General features: G+C 38.7%; 1 protein-coding gene across 1 annotated transcript in view; it reads right to left on the bottom strand.

Annotated features, from left to right (window-relative positions):
* LOC121510864 (protein bicaudal C homolog 1-like) overlaps nt 1–17,660 on the bottom strand; it is a 104,814-nt gene that overhangs the window by 25,408 nt on the left and 61,746 nt on the right. The window contains exons 4-7 of the mRNA XM_041789177.1: nt 17,380–17,459; nt 16,200–16,358; nt 12,209–12,262; nt 4,293–4,475 (exon numbers count right to left, since the gene is read on the bottom strand). Coding sequence (XP_041645111.1) covers nt 4,293–4,475; nt 12,209–12,262; nt 16,200–16,358; nt 17,380–17,459 — 476 coding nt within the window. The remainder of the gene's footprint in view (nt 1–4,292; nt 4,476–12,208; nt 12,263–16,199; nt 16,359–17,379; nt 17,460–17,660) is intronic.

Genomic DNA, 17,660 nt, shown 5'->3' with positions numbered 1-17,660 from the left:
ATTCAGTCAACCCTAACCAGTGCTCACAAGCAGAAATGGTTGCAGTGGGCCCAGAAATACATGAAGACTCATTTTCAAACAGTCTTGTTGACTGATGAGTGCCGTGCAACCCTGGATGGTCCAGATGGAGGAGTAGTGGATGGTTGGTGGATGGCCATCATGTCCCAATGAGGCCGGGACGTCAACAAGGAGGGGGCAGAGTCATGTTTGGAATCTGGAATCATGAGGAGAGAGCTGAGAGGCCCCTTTAGGGTCCCTGAAGGTGTGAAAATGACTTCGGCAAAGTATATAGAGTTTCTGACTGACCACTTTCTTCCATGGTACGAAAAGAGAATCGTGCCTTCTGTAGCAAAATTTTCTTCAAGCATGACAATGCTCCATCTCATGCTGCAAAGAATACCTCTGTGTCATTGGCTGCTATGGGCATAAAAGGAGAGAAACTCATGTTGTGGCCCCCATTCTACCCTGACCTCAACCCTACTGAGAACCTTTGGAGCATCCTCAAGCTAAAGATCTATGAGGGTGGGAGGCAGTTCACATCAAAACAGCAGCTCTGGGAGGATATTCTGAAATCCTGCAAAAAAAAATTCTAGCAGAAACTCTCCAAAAACTCACAAGTTCAATGGATGCAAGAATAGTGAAGGTGATATCAAAGAAGGGCTCCTATGTAAACATGGAACTTGTCCTGTTAAGATGTTTTTGATTGAAATAGCTTTGATTTCAGTAAATATGACCCATTGATGCCGCAATTTCTACAAATGACCATTTTCAGTTCTTTACAACCTATAAAATGTTTAAAAAGCTGTTGTGCTTAATAATGTGGAACAGTGCATTTTGAGGGTTTTATTTTTAAAAAAATAATTTTTGTCATCATGAAGTTTGTTCAAAAACATTTGAATTATGCTCTAATGGCTGATGACTTGAAAAATATTCTGACTGTCATTTGCATTAATATTTAGGAAAATCAGAGAAAAATATCATTTGCATAATAATGTGGAACACGGTGTACAACATGGTATGTGGGAGATGTAAATGTAACAGTGCCTAAGTGCAGGGTACTCATAGAAGTGAGAGGAGGCGTGTAAAGCAGTATTAATTTTGTCAATTAAACCTAAGACTAAAAATGTTATTTAACAACCTTTTTTCTTAGAGGAAGAGTAGACCAAGACTAGCTAAAAATAGATCTTTGGTGATAAAACTGATGAAAAGTAAGTTTAGTTTTCATCAAAGAGACTAAAATGTTAGTGCTGGACTGCTGGACATTCAGAATCTGTTTTTTCACTGTACATATAAAGTATGTCAGTTGTTTAATCAGTGTGTTTGAATTGATTAAAGTATTGGGAGATCATTAATATGAGTGCAAAGCATGTACCTTATTTTTTTCATTTTGGCTGATTAAAGTAATTCAAGAAAATAAATGCCATGACTAAAGGAAAGACGAATGTGTTTTCTGAAGTCCAAATTCAACGCAGCATCTACCAGGAAATTTTAGAGCACTTCATGATTCCTTCTGCTGACAAGCTTTATGGAGATGCTGATTTCATTTTCAAGCCGGACTTGGCACCTGCCCACATTGCCAGAGGTACCAAAAGTTGGTTCAGTGACCATGGTGTTACTGTGCTTGATTGGCCAGCAAACTGGCCTGACCTGAACTCCATAGAGAATCTATGGAGTATTGTCAAGAGGAAGATGAGAGACACCAGACCAAACAATGCAGATGACCTGAAGGCCACTATCAAAGCAACCTGGGCTTCCATTACACCTGAGCAGTGCCACAGGCTGATCGCCTCCATGCCACGCCACATTGATGCAGTAATTCATGCAAAAGGAGGCCCAACCAAGTATTGAGCGCATAGAAATGAACATGCTTTTCAGAAGCCTGACATTTCTGCTTAAAATATCTTTTTTTATTGATCTTATGCAACATTCTAATTTTCTGAGACACTGAATTTTGGGTTTTCATTATCTGTAAGCCATAATCATCAACATTTCAAGAAAGAAAGGCTTGAAATATTTCACTCTATGTGTAATGAGTCTATGTAATATATGGGTTTCACTTTCTGAAATGTGTGACAAAAAATACTAAACTTTTTCATGATATTGTAACTTTTTAAGATAGACCTGTATAAAGGTTGAAGTTACTAAAATTGGACTAAAACTAAAAGTGATTTTAATCTACGGACTAGAACTAAGACTAAATTTGAAACAGCTGCCAAAATAATGATAATGGGGTAAAGTGAACTCTAAACATCTCCTGTCTCTTCAAAACACAGTTGTAGCCATGCATCATGGACCAGTTTTAAGGTCCAATCTGCCTGGTAGATGCTGAAGCAGCAAGAGGGTTTTTGTTGGCATCTTGTAACTCAAAACAACCATACTAGCCTGCAGACTCCATTGTCTTCAAGGAGTATAAAAATGAAGACCCAAGTTATTGCCATGGTTGTCCCTTTGCCTTTCTTCTTCTTGGACTTCAATAATTACTTGTTCAAGTTATAAATCAAGAAAGTCATTGGTTGTTCTAACAAAAAGATTTACTGCATTTTTTCCATGTTAAAAAATTTAATGTCCTCTAGATTTTGAATTTTTCCAAGATGAAACAACCATATTAAAGGAGTTTATATTGGCATTTTGTCATTTCATAGTGTAGAAAGCACGCTTACCTTAAGTAATCACTTTAATTGATAATCTCTGACCAGAAATTCTTTTTCACAATCAAGGGCTGTGCTGTGGCGGTAGCAGTATGTGCTAGTATTTTCCACAGAGTATTTTGCACATGTGATAGTATTTTGCTCAGAGTATTCAAGATCATTCCCAGGCCAGATGAGACACAGTGCTTAGCAAATTTATTAGACCACCACCCAAAGTAAGGTTTATGCCACAGCTGCCCTAAATTAACAGCACTGGTCATTACCAAATTCAATTTTTATGTTTCTGCAATTGTTAATACACCAATATGTGGAAGCTCTTTAACCAAAATGATATTTTTAATACTAAAATAGAATTATTATTGTTATCCATGAATTTTCAAATGTACTGTTTTCCAAAATACTGAAAAAACAGTAAAGCACATTATTATTTCTTGATTAATATGTCAAATTATAGTTATTTATTTGCATTCCTGAGCAGAAAAATTAGTTTTAACGGTTGAATGTTATGCTTGATTAACTTCGGACTTCTCAGAGAAGCCAAGTGAGCCGGCTCAAATTTGGGTATAAAAAGGTGAATTCAGGCGCGCCGGTAGTCGAGTGGTTAAGGCGCATGCCATATACGCAGGCGACCCGGGTTCAAATCCGGCCCGTGGCACTATTTCCTGCATGTCTCTCCCTGCTCTCTCCCCTGTTTCCGACTCTATCCACTGTCCTATCGAATAAAGGCAAAAAGGCCAAAAATAAATCTTAAAAAAAAAAAAAAAAAAAAAAAAAAGGTGAATTCAGTTTGAAATCCCTCATTCCTGTTCAAAATGGTAAAATGTGGAGAGCTCACTGAAAATGAAAGAGTCCGCATTAAAGCACTTCATGATGCTGGATGGTCTCTGAGACAAATATGACAGTTGGTCTAATAAATTTGTTAAGCACTGTATATTCTTCCAGCAGCGAGCTCTTGGTCTACCCCAGGATCTCCCCCCGACTGGACATGACTGAAAAACCTCCAAAGGGATGCAAACAGAGGCATCTTGAGCTGACTCTTTTAATACTGAGGAGTAACAGTGCTCCTCTGAGCGCCTTACTCTGTCACTGAGGCACAGTCAATCTCATTTGAACTGCTTGATTTTACAGTCTCATTTTCTCAGTTGTTACCTGAAGCTGTGATCATGAGTAGGAACATAGGTTAACTGATCAATCAATGCTTACCTTTAGGGTCAGCTCACTCTTCACCATAACTGTCCGGTATGGCACCCACATCTGTCAACCTCATCCATCCATTACACCCTTACTTCTGAGTACAGTGCCAAGCTATTTAAGGCCCTAATTCACGCCCAGTCCAGAGGAGGTAATCTTCTGGAAAATGGTGTATGGCTTAAAATAATGGCCATTATACTGCCAGGGTTAGTGGTTTGATCTCTATTCCAAATCCACATAAGAGTGTTTGCTTTCCTGATGCTTAGACTAGTAAGCATGTTAGCCCTGTTGTCATTACTGGGTATGGAAGAATTGTTGGTTATTGTTATACTGACTTTTTAGCTAATGTGTACAGTTTTGCTCTGATCAGGTGGGAAAAGCCCTGTTATACCCAGTTACTCAACTGTCAAACACCATCAACCAGTACTGTTCCATCACCAGACCCCTCCTCACCTTGACAGCGTTAGCGTTATTCTGTGAGCCCCGAACAACACCAGTGGCTCTGTAGAGGCGAGTCGGGGGCTTGAAGGAGACCGTGAGGTTGTAAGTCTGTGAGATGTGCTGCACAGTTGGAGAGCTGGGGTCTGACTGCATGATGGCAGGAAGCTCGAAAGATAGCACGAGAGGGAGCAGCTCCTGCAATATGGAGGGACAGAGGGAGGGGAAAAAGTGAAAATAAGGATGAGGACAACATGACATACAAAACTCTGATCACAACCATCCAACAATCTGACAGACAGAGAAACCAAAAGGCAGCCTACACTGTATCATGAGTCAAAGAGAGTTACATGGATCAGCTCCTTGGTTCTAAAATGGGGTACAACTAATGTGCCTTAAGGCAATTCTACGTGTCTCGTGGGACAACCACAGGTTATTACTATAACCACAAAACTAAAGAAACTTATGACATGATAAAGAGGCTTTTTTTCATGGATATGAATATGGTTTGCAATGAGGTTTTGGCTTTATCTTAGGTGTGTCCTGGGTGAAATAAAGGTTGGTTTGTATATTGGACCTGCTCTGCACCCTCCTCTCAGCAGTTGCATATACAAATATTGCACACAGTACAAATGCAAGAAAAACAATATGCCGAGTGATAAGATGAGATGAGCAAAAGATGCAAAAGATAAATCATGATAAAAGCAAGATACAGTTACATGTCACCTGAATAACAATAAAAGGAATACAACAGTTATAAACAACAAGGTAAAACAGGATAAAATAACTGTCATGACATAACTGCATAACATACAACTAAAAAGGAGCAGAGGATGCTAAAAGCCATTAAAATAAGACTGTTAAAACTGAAGAGATTGTTGAGATGAAAAAGAGATGTAGGGAGGAAGGAGAGCTTATGCTTCTATATCTGCTGGCTATGTAACATCTCACTGATGGTAATATTTCATATTCTGAAGAAGGGTCCTTCAGAATTCAGTGAGACAGACTGATTATAATTCTCTCAAATATAAATTAAAAGGCAGTGTTTACCCCTAGTTTTACCCTAGGTTTAACTATCATCTCTGCTTTACCCGAGGTTTGTTTTAACCAGAACAAGCATTTGTACAATACAATGCACAAAAAAGCTTAATAAATTAGGAAAAAAAACAAACAAAAAATGTGCAACTTAGACAATAAAGCTAAGCCTGTTATAATCTATTGTAGTGTTTCACTATTTTTTATTAGTAGTGACTCTCTTCATTTCTATTTACCATCTTTGCAATGCATAATGCAAGTGTGTAATCTGATACTGAGAGTCTGCTCCTCTGCTACAATGAGCATAAGTACAACCAAATTCTGAGAACTTGAACGATGTTTTTAGACCGGGTGTTGTTGTTCTCTACCGTGCAATTTGCAGAACTCAGTGTACGCCACTCAGAATTGCAGCTGATTCACTCTGTGCAACAGAAGTGCCTGTTTGTTAGCAGCAGGCCGCTGGGTCTGGGTTTGAAAATGACGTTAACAAGGGGTGGGCTCAAGGCACATGTACAATGCCTATAAAAAGTATTCACCCTCTTGGATGTTAGGTATAGGTACATATTATTTGGATTTTTTAAAAATATATATATTTTTAACAAACAAAAAACAACTCTTCAATGTCAGAGTGAAAACAGATTTCTGCAAAGTAATGCCAATTAGATAAAACCATGTGATTTAAAATAAGTGAGCATAAATACTCACCCCTTTCAAGCCAGTATTTAGCAGATGCACTTTGGCTTCAATCACAGTACTGAGTCTGAGTGAAAAGGTTAAGTAGGCTGCAGACCCAATCATGCTAGAGACTGTAGTGTCATTCTGGAGATTAATTACTAAACTAACTGAACAGGACAATGATCCCATGATAGACATTCATGCTGTGGTAAAATAAAATGAGCGTACATAATTAACCAAAATTCCATAAGTAAAACTACTGGTTTTATTCTGGAGGTGCAAGGAGTCACACAGGGGTGGCTGCCACCCAGAATGAATGGTAGGGGAAAAAATATTTATTTCCAGTTGCCTTTATAGCAGTTTTCACCAGTTTTAAAATCTTCATTTGCATTGGACAGTTAGAATGCCAACGCAGAGTGCCATCCGATATGACCAGGTCTTTCAGGACACAATCATAAAATGTAGTCATTATGTTTAACTCACAATCTGAGTCTGCAGTGAAGGTGCAGTCACTGAGCCAGTCTAGCTCAAATGATACATGATGATGGTTGCTGAAATGTTGGACTGATTATCATTATGCCTCCACTGCTGTATGAAAGCAAAGAACATTAAAAGAAAAAGGAAAGAGTACTGGCTTACATCAGATCGTGCTTTCAGACTGATTGAGACAATCTTGACACCAAATAAAAACAGACTGATTTCTTTACATTATGTGGACATTGTCTGAATTGTTGCAGACATAATAACCTTGCCTTCAGCGTAAGGTGGAAGAACACTGCACAAAAAAAATCTGTCAGCTCAAATAAGTCCAGAGGAGTTAATCAAAATGAGGTCAGCACTACCAGCAAAAAGAAAAGGACAACCCTTGTTGCATAAAGTATTCTGAGCTTTGCTTTGGTGCTATCACTCATAAGATTAATTTAAATATTATGGCTGCACAGTCATTCAAACTATGGTTCAAAATCTCTGAAAAGCGCCAGTGGTTTAGGCTCATACATTAATTTCAAGTCATTGAATGAAACCACAGAAGCAGCAACAGACATCATCTTTCATCATTTAAATCACAGAAGCCATTCAAATACAATAGATGCTGACAGGAAGGCCTCTCTTCACGAATACACACTTTTATGCATGCATGGGAGAGAAATCAAACAGGCACACACCCAAACAGAGACAAACTGAAGGGGAATGTGCATACACACACTTGTACATGAGCAAATGGACACACACTCGCCTCTCTCACACACACACACACACACACACACAGTGTTATCCAAACACTGACTCTCGGCAGAGCGCCACTATGGTTTGGCTGCCAGTGAAGGGCAAGCAGCATGAATTGCTCTGACCAAAGAAATGCGTCCCTGATCAGTCCCATATGCGTTTGGCCTTACATTTATATCACGTTTCAGCACTCACTCTCTGAGGGCTCCAGAAAATTTAGGTCAGCAGCAAGGGAAACACAAGAGAGGACTAGAGGAACAGCAGGAGTCAGGCGCTGAATGAAGAATAGACAGACTTTTCAGTGAAGCTGACCTCAGCTTTTTTAAGAAGTCTACCTGCCAGATACCAGTTTCACATTGATTCAATGTGAAAGTGCTGTTAAAAGGGTGAGAGATGAAGAAAAATGAAAATATCTTTGAGGTAAAGAAACTAGCCAGACTTTTCATCACCTGCCTGTCAGCTCCACCTCCGAAAGCTCCTAGAAATCCCCCGAGAATCCATCACCTCAACAACCGCGTTCTTACTGTCTCAAAACAGATCTCCACCCAAATAGGCCCCAGAAATACAGTAGAAATACAGTAGATCTTACAAATCCACTCTGGTATGTGTGAATGTTAAAGCGACATTACAGTCATCACTAATGCAACTCTGGGAGAAGAAAAAACAAAGCCTCTTTTAGTTGTAGAGTTTGAGGGGGAGGATGTGGTCTAAAGGCCACCCAAGCACACATCAAACTACAAATTGTTGTTCACGAGCAACCTCAACAGAAGAGAATTAAGACAGTTAAATAAACTCTACTTCCTCCAGCATTTTACACTAGAAAACTTCCCCCTTTAGTAAAGTGCCCTATTTAAAATTGTATTTATAGGAATCTTTTCATATCTTCTTTTTGGTAGGGTCCGTGATAAATACACCACTGTCATATGCCTTTCAGTTTGGAGACACAATCTTAGTTTAGCAGGGACTATGGGTTAAAAAACCCAAACACTTGTGTCATGGGTGCCACTCTTTTCTATGGTTCACTTCCAAGGACTTCCCTGGACGTTTTCTGTTAAAGTTAGGCTATTATGAAAGGAATGCATTGTTCCGATACACCAATATGTTCCTCCATGTGTAAGTCTGATTCAAACAATGTCTAAACTATGGCCATGAACTTGTACATATTTTTCAAAGATCACAACCAGATCACTGAATTATGAACATATGCCAGCACATGTAAAACATTTAAGTGTATACATTAGGGTTGTTAATGTTATGTTAACGTTATGCTTAATCTGGAAACCTTAACGGGTTAAAAAAGAAAGGCCTGCTTAAGCAAATTTAAATTTCCATTCATTTTATTGGTGCAACACTCTCACATTACCATCACTGTCTTTCATTGACCACAACAGCAAAAAATGGTACAGTTAGCATAGCTTAGCAACAGTTGTAAGGTTCAAATGCTAGGTTGTAACTTTAAAAATTCAGTATAAATTAAAACAAAGATTTAAAATGTAAATTAGTAAGCAATAGTAGTGTTAGTAATATTGTTAGAGTGCTAGGCCAAGCTAACTGTTGCCTAGCTCTAGCTTCATACAGAGAGGAGAAAAATTAGGTTTCAATCGTTGTAGCTAACTCTCAATAAAAAGTCAAACATGGATATTTCTAAAATGTTAAACTTGTTCTTTTGGTATGTATTAATGCATAAGTTAGATTTTCCTACGATTACATTTAAAATTTGGCTAACACTAATAAAGAAACCCTTCAGATGCAAATGCTCTGATAAAGACAAGCAGGCCTGTGCACTGAAGGGTTAATTACTATGCATATACTCTCAGAGTATAAATACAAGGTGTATTATGACTGGATGCATACAAATATATTTGGTAGCAATGGTTTTTCAATGTTAAGTACAAAAAAGTGTGAAAACACTAAAAAAAAGTCCCTCTTCTGCTCATGTCCCTGCTGCATTTGAGGAAAATTGCCTCCAGGTTAAGTGATGAAGCTCAAACATAATAATATTGATAAAACCAAGGGCTGTTTTTTATGAGTATTATATGAAACAGCGTTAAAGGAATTTGGATGTAACTGAATGAGGTGAGTATCAAGGTCTGGCTCCTTCAAAAGAAGCACGAGGGAAACCTATCTTTTGATCCACCCTCGTCATCCGCTGACTGTGTATTCTTTGGAAGCCAAAACAATCTCAGTGGTTCTCTTCAGCTTACATTATAAACCTCTTTGTAGCACACTGCTATGGTTAGGTTTGATTATTCTCCATATTAAAAAAACCAAAGATGAACTGGGTTTCTCCTTGCTGCTTATGAAAATAACCATTAAGCACGGAGAAGTATGGGTATGCATATTCAGACGTTTGCCAAAACACACTGCACCAATATCCAGCATGACCTTCTCCTCTCTGTCTCCCCCTATCATACACGTCTCACTCACTCAGTCATTCTCACTCGCACACAGACTTGTTAGTTTTGGTTTTTCCATGATGGAGGAACGTGTTCACCATGAGCCACTGCTGCCACAGCGCTGAAGTAAAGCAAAAGTTCAGGGATGTAACACTTCACTTGAGCAGGGCTGAGGCTGGAGGTCGGGCTTCCAGTCAGACTGAAACTAAAGACGGAGAAATGTCTAGAAAACAGACTAGAGACAGAGGCTGAGGCTCATGCTAGTATTTTACAATTGTTCTAGGGAAGTGGTCTGGGAATAGTTAATTAAGGAGTTGTGTTTGCGGTTTAGAGGAAGTGCTGAAACTGTGCCTGGAGTACAGGATTACCTACTGTAACCCTGGAGCTCTTCCACTAGCAGGATTAGGGAAGGAACTTGGCTGTTTTGGGTCTGATTTGATGTTTTGTTTGTGGAGGAAGTAACTGTTATAATGTTGGAGCCAGTAGGTAAACAACAGTCGTATTTCAGAGTAACAGATGAACTGGAGCATGATGGGTAGGCTATTAATCATGGATTAAATGGTCCTGATCCATGAGGAAGAGGAAGATGGGCACTCTGAAGGTGGAGTCGGCCTGAAATCAAAAGGAGGAGCAGGATAGAGCTTGGATACGGGTTGTAAACAAAGTGGGAAAGCTTGCATGTTTGGCAGTACTACAGTCCACGGATATGTTAATAAATAGGGTTTTTAAAGCTTTTCAGAGTAAATATTACAGTTCTAAGGACTATCACTCATTAAAGACAAGCAGCATCCTTTATTTACTCCATAGCAAGTTTAATTTAGTTGCTGAAATATAAAATTAAGTATCTTTGGTAGGGTTATTAAAGCCACAAGAGCTGGCATGCTAACAACAGTCCACACATCTGTAGATGTATCCCACTTTTATCAATAAATTGTTGCTTACTCTGAACTATTTTACACTAAAGACAGGCAGAATCCTTCCTTGTCACTACATTAACTACTGTTTGGTTGTTAAGATATAAAACAAACAGATTAACCACAGTCGCAATTAGCTGGTTTCACAGCAGATAAAAATATTAACAGTCAAAATATGGCTGAAACATCTGCCAATTCCCAAATAAGTAAAAGCAAATAATCGCATATTATATATTGTGTTACCTAGAAGATATATTGCAAGATTTCTTTAATATAAACTCAAAAAAAATATAAACTAAGTAATTTTACTACTACCTACATCCTGTTTGGTGCTGGGGTTGTTCATCTACATGGGCAGCAGATAGCTAATTTAGGCAGTGAATATTTATGTGATCAATGAGGATGATGTCAAACAAAGCTGATCTTGTCCCGGCTGATCAGCAGCAGCAGTGTGGCATGAGTCATTGATGAAAGGACTGTATTGAACCATCCACAGCGAACACTTGCGTTTTTCTTTGGGAATACTTCAAATAAACTGTGATGGTTGGTTTTAACTGTTTTAGTGGTGGTTACAGTAGAGCTCATCAGTTTATGAGGACTTACATGGGACAATTGACAGTAAAACTCAATTTTCAATTGTTTTGTGGATTTGTAAAGTAGTGTGTAGTTAAACGAGCAACGGTTAGTCATTTGTTCGGACAATTTGTTGGTGTTTTCAGTGGAGGATGGTACTTGGCTGTTGTAAGTTGCTAAATCATGCTAGCAGCTAACATGCTAACAGGCTAGGTTAGAGCTAACAGTGCTAATGTGAACCTAAGTGTTGTTGTTGATTATGTTTAAAATGTAGGCATAAATTGTGAAACTGACTGAATGTATGCAAGGAAAAACTCACAATTTTTATTATGTTTGTTACACAAAAACAAATAAAAGAATGTCTTTCCACAGTAATTTCCAAGGTTCAGTCATGAGTACTTTGTGTCAAGCAGGATGTAATAACAGGGTAACAATTACGCTGGTTAACCGCCAAGCTTGGTTTCAACTGTCTTGATCTTGGATCAGGTTTGGAAATAAAAATCTTTCCCCAGTCTCGTTTTAGCACAGACGTGAAGCTGTCTCACAGTGTTTTGTTTTTATATGTTTAATTGCTGATAAATGCAGGGTATTGGTCACATGGCTATCTAAAGCAAATGTCAAGTATTTGTTCTGAATGACACTTATTCTTGAAGACTGCTGATTAGTTTAGCCGGAGACAAGAAAGTCTAATGGAAACTCTTAGACTAACACTTCAATAACTTTCCTGTTAAGGTGCATAATATTGGAGAGCATTACAACTTCATGTGTTTAGGCTAGATCTGTTTGTACTTTGCCAAAAATGTGTCACCCTATTAAATAAAATTAACAGCAAAACTAATACACCACTCTGCTCATGAACTCAACAAAGTTTAGTGTGAAACTAAGGGAGAGGCAGATGAATATTTGGCAAAAATAGGAAATGATGTTGCTGTGAAACTTTTTTTCTGCTGTAAATATTAATCATTGCAGAAATCAATGGAAAATGTCTGAAATTCAAGCCTGCCAAAGCCACATCCCTCCATGCAGGTCAAAGCTACACCCTTACAAGCCAGCAGGGAGTGAGTGTTTGGGTGGAGTATCCCTTTAAGACAAGCATGGCTGAGTTCCAACTTACCCGTATTTTTACTCGTGCTGCCTCCACCCCTCCTGGCTGCCCTGCAATGGACACCTGTTCACAATAAAAAAGTTACATGTTAATCAGTTAGCCAGCTCTGACTTGATCCAAGACAAACAATGGCTCGGGTCAATACATACAGTTACACTAAATCGCAGTATTCAGTGTTAATAGCACTATAAAAAAAAAAGTAATGAAAACAGCCAAATTTTAGTCCTCCATGCTGAAACTTAATCCCTCTTTGTGACATACAGTATTCCCAGTTAATGCTTTACATTCTTGAAACAAATTATTATAGTTACTGTTGAGGAGAAAAACGGCCTCACTAATTGAAATAATGGATCTTTTAAAACCAGGGGATAAGATGTCTGATTAGGTTTGTTGGCACAGTAATGAAAAAGATCATTAATAGGAGCAGATTTCATATATAAAATAAAAGCTTTTCATTGAAGAGCCAACAGAGAAATGAAAAGAATTTTTCAAATAAAAACAGTTTTTTGAAACATAGAAATAAGCTATTCAGTTGACATCAACTGTTTTCCTCTCAGGCATCTATTCTAACAAAGGCCACCCACATATCTGATGGCAAATCACTACAAAGTTGCAAAAATGCAATACACAAGGAGGGAAAAACGATGCATTGAAGAAGCACAGACCTGGTCCATCTGTTCGTTTTTACCAAGCTCAGAGCTCTCCTGATCACAAAGCATTTGTCCGCTAACTCTGAGTAGGTTTCCTTTTTGCAGTCGGTAATTATTCAATAAGTCAAGAAATGAATGCAGTCAATCTGCTGTCTTTTTATTGTAATTCTAATACATGCTTACAGGAATTAGTCCAAAGATATCAACTTTATCAAAATATAAGGACCAGTAGCCTGTTGCACCAGCTATGTGTAAGTTCTGGCTTAAGTTATGGTGTAAAGTCCACATTAAACCCTACATTCAAACTAGTTAAGTTCTAACTAAAGTTGTGTCATTGTTCGGGTGCACCACAGAGACATACGGTTAATCGTAACTAGCAGAGATTTACATCTAAACTAACCAAAATATTTTCGCAGATACGATGTTCAGTCTTACTTTAACCAATCACTGAAAAGCATTTTTTAAGCAATTGCTACATATGCTAACGGCTAAAAATAGCGTTTGTTAACTGCCGTGAATCCTCAAACAGCGTCCACCGTGAATGAAAAATATGACAAAGCATTTTGCATAAGTGAGTATTGTGAAGCCTATAGCTTAAACCTAGAGCCAGTATAAATAATAACACTGATATCGAGTGGTGAAATAACTAATAACACTAATTTAACAGTGGATAGCAGAAATGATGTCTGCTCATGGAAAACAACAGTGTTACTGATCATGGAGAACGCAATGCGGACACCAAATTGCTGGTAAAATCCTCAACTCCTCGCCATCCTTCTTGTTAAACCGCTCTCAGAACTACCACTACAAAAGCCATATTCTATGGAGGACTTTACACCTGGTAGGGGGTAGGTGTAAGATTTAAGTTAGAACTTAACCCTACGTTGAAACTATCTCAGCTGGTGCAACACCGTAAATGTTAGGAGAGCGTAAACTCCTTCATAAGTAAAAACTTAAAAATTGGGCTATGTTGGAACTGATCCACAGCTGGTGCAACCCATTACAGGTGACTCTGTCTACCTGCAGCAGACTTTTGTATATCTTCATGAGAAGCTAAAAGGGCTCAATAAAACACCAACTTTGGATCAGAAATATAACAAAATATAAATATAACTCTTTCGATCATAACTTTGGTACACCTGAACATAAAATTAACAGACACTGTAGTGTTTTACAGCACAAGGTATTGAAAAGGTTTGATATGGTGAAAATTTTGACAATGTTAACAGCAGTGTGGGGTGTAACACTGTAGAAAGAAACATGTTACTGTAATGACATTACATTTGTCTGTAATGTAGTAGTTTAACCTCTACTACTGCTAGCTTAGTAAGCACATTACATTTATTGTAAAATAATTTCTATTTCTTGTGTAACTGTAAATCCTCCAACAATGTGTAAAATGGGAGTACAGAGAAAACAAATGAATGCACACTCATGCAGCATTGACTGATTAAGGTGGCAAACACAGCTCTGGAAGGAGGAAGGAGATGAAAACGGCCAAGTATGAAATAAGGTCGTCTTTAGATGTGTGGAGCTATGAAAACTATTTTAGTTTGGTTGCACAAAAGGACAAGAATGTGACAGTAAACCGTGTCCAGGTCAGAACCAAATCTACCTGTCTTAAAACTCTGCATCAAATCTTTCTAAACAGCTGCAGAGACAGTGACACAAAGCTAGTACCCAAAGACCCCCAGATTCAGGTGATGCTCAAGATAACTGCATGAGGTTGACACGTATCAAGGGGCCAAGGCTCGATTTCAACAAAACAGGTAACCACAAAAGCTAAGATGTATAGGCTTGTGTTAGGCCGGGAGCATATGGTGGAGGAAATGCCGCCTTCTGTGGCCTTGTTCTGGACATGTTTTTTTTTTTTTTTTTCTGAGGTGCTGTTTTGGTCTGATTTTCACAACTTTATGAACACAACTTGACTTTGTATAACACGACAGATGTACTCAACTGCAGACTACTTCTCGTGGAGCACATATACACTGAGTCCCGTCTTATAAAATCACTGTTGTATCCTTACACTTTTTACAGCATGAAATAGTGCCACTACATTACACCACACTGATATGGGAAAATGTAAGGTTTAGTTGGGGGTAGATCAGAAAACTGCTGAAGCATCATGACTACTACTGCATAACATTTTGCATTTTAAATATTTTTTTTTTCTTCTACAAAGGACTGTAAAAGAGAAAGTTTTGAGCTGGAGTTACAAAGAGGATGAAGGTGGCAAACTGTGTGATCAGTGTTGTGTCCCTACACTTGTTAAGCAAGCAGTCACAGTGTCTAACAGCAGGAGCATTAGTCTGTCTGCCTCCATCACCTCTTTTCTACCATGCACCATACCATATACATAGATACCATATATATCATATAGTTACATCTCATAGATGTATGGGGGAACAAAACTCTGCACTTGTACACACACATACCACATGTAAGAAGCAATGATACATTTTAAAATGAAAAACCAGAGTCAAGCCTCATGTAAACAAACACCTGCATAGCTGAAGAGTGAGTGAACAAATCCTCAATCCAGACACCTACAGTGAGAGTTAAAAATAAACAGCAATTTTATTGATTTCCACATTTATATTTACTTATCAAAACTGCTGCACTTGTCAATATTGTCTTTATCTCAAAGGCTCTGCTCTCAGTAAGCTTTTGAAAGCACTAAAAGAGAATGCTTAAGGGGGTCTTGGGCTTCAAATGAGACTCTTGCTTCTTATCGGCCTGTGCTTGCATCACCAGGGAGAGACTGGGAGGTTCAACAATCTATGACATGCCGAGTACAGACAACTTAATAATCCACATGTTGCATGTACACTATACTAGGTTAAATCCACAGAGAAGGGGGTTAAAATAAGTGAATTGGACATTTTAAAGTAGAGCTTTTATATTCAGGTGCACTGCAGAGCACCTGGCACAGACAGGTATCCGATGCCGTGAAAGGCAGAGCACTTTCCTGAACTGCTCACACTTCACTTTAATGGTAATTACAACAGGATCCACTGCTCTTTAAGCAAATCCAGCCAAAACACAGGCTTCCTCTGAGCTGGCCAATCAAAACAACCGGACCAACTCTGCAACCTGTAGAAAACCCACAACCTGAGAGCAACTATTGAGGAAAATGAACTGAGGATGGATGAGGATGGTAAACAACTTAAGGTAACAGAGTGCAATACACTTTCACTCTTAGTACAATCGCAGTGCAATTATGTGGCTCAAGAAAGATGAAAGTGAAATATTTGAAGAAGGAAACTCTTTGATTTGACAGCAGACAGCAGCACCCCTCCATACCCATACCCCCCGGTGAAACTGCACAGAGTAAATCCAGTCACACAAACCTGGTTGCTTTTCTCTGCCTGGTTGTTCCTGTTGGAGTCGGGGAAATGGATGTGGCACCCTGTCTCTTCCATCACCCTCTTGATGTTGTTGCCACCTTTGCCGATAACGTGGGAGTGTTCTGTATGGGAGACGTCCATCTTCAGAGTTACCCTGTTGCTCTAATAAGACAAGACAGGATTGGAGTTAGATGATTGATACAGTTTTCAAAACCCAAATCTTTTTTTCTTATAAAATAACTTTTAACCTGAGAATTTTGAGTTTACTTTTTTTCTAGAGTGTCCCTACAACTTAAAAGTTTATTCAAAGATATTTTGTCCAAAACTCCTGTATCTAGGCTTTTTATGCTTAGCTTTTCTTTGATATTAGTAGGGGGCTCCTAAGGCCCTGCCAAGGTTATTGCCATTATGAGAGTATAATACTTCCACAATAAATTTCACTATTATAAGCTTGTACAATTTTCCTAATATTTTTCCTTGTCCTTTTTTCATGCATGGAGAGCAGAATATTAAAACACCTTATTACTATTACTAGGTTTCAATAATGGATACAGAGCAGGAAATGTAGTCACTTTGATAGAGTAAAGTTTATGGTGGAGTTGTTGTATGGTTTACATTAGATTGCATAGGTCAGGCATGCTATTATGTCTGATAGAAGTAAATGCTGCTCTGCTGAAAAGCCAGTGCAACATCTGTTCCCTCAACTCTAAAGTAGTCACAAGACCCAAAACTTGCAATTTCCTCTCTGATAAACATTTTCAGCTGCTGTAATCATTCAGAAAAAAATCAAATATGTAACAAAACATGAAGGACATTAGAAAAGAATCTAATTATTAAAGGATCTTGCCAGAGTGATACAGCCCGTTCTTGACTAACACAGATCATGTGCTGCTTTTTGTGTGTGTGGCTGTTTTAGGTGCATGGAGGATTGCGTTCCCCCAGGGGGTGCTGCAGTGCAGGCACCTAGCTAGTTGATTTCTTGTGTTGCCATAGCAATGAGGCCTGGACGCACATGCTGACTGCATCTAAGCCTGGGATATGAGTATCTGCTGAGATTAGTGCCAAGTTGTTGCTACACTGCTGGGTGCAATCTGTCATTTGGACAGTGGGGAGAACTAAGGTGAAGCACATTCAGGAAGAGAATTATACATATGAACAAGAAGGGATAAGGATATTTACTTACCTTTGTGTCGAGGACAGACATTATTCTGTCTTTGGCTTCCCTCACATTCTCTCTCTTCCCGCATACTTTGATGTGTGGATCTGCAGGAGGGTAAAAAAAGAAAGGGAAATGTTAAAAATACAGGGAGGGAGCATGTGTCACCATTTCTGAGTAGAGATTGAATGTGAGAGTGAGACACAAGTAAAACCCATTTAATCAAACATGACACAGCAGTCTGCGTTTGTCAACAAATTACAGAGTGTCGCAGGGAAAGCTCTGCAACAGTAATTGCTGCTTTGATA

The sequence above is a fragment of the Cheilinus undulatus genome, linkage group 6, assembly GCF_018320785.1.
Source record: "Cheilinus undulatus linkage group 6, ASM1832078v1, whole genome shotgun sequence".
Taxonomy (NCBI): Eukaryota; Metazoa; Chordata; class Actinopteri; order Labriformes; family Labridae; genus Cheilinus; species Cheilinus undulatus.
Note: the sequence above shows the minus strand (reverse complement) of the source record. Positions and strands in the feature narration are given on the sequence as shown.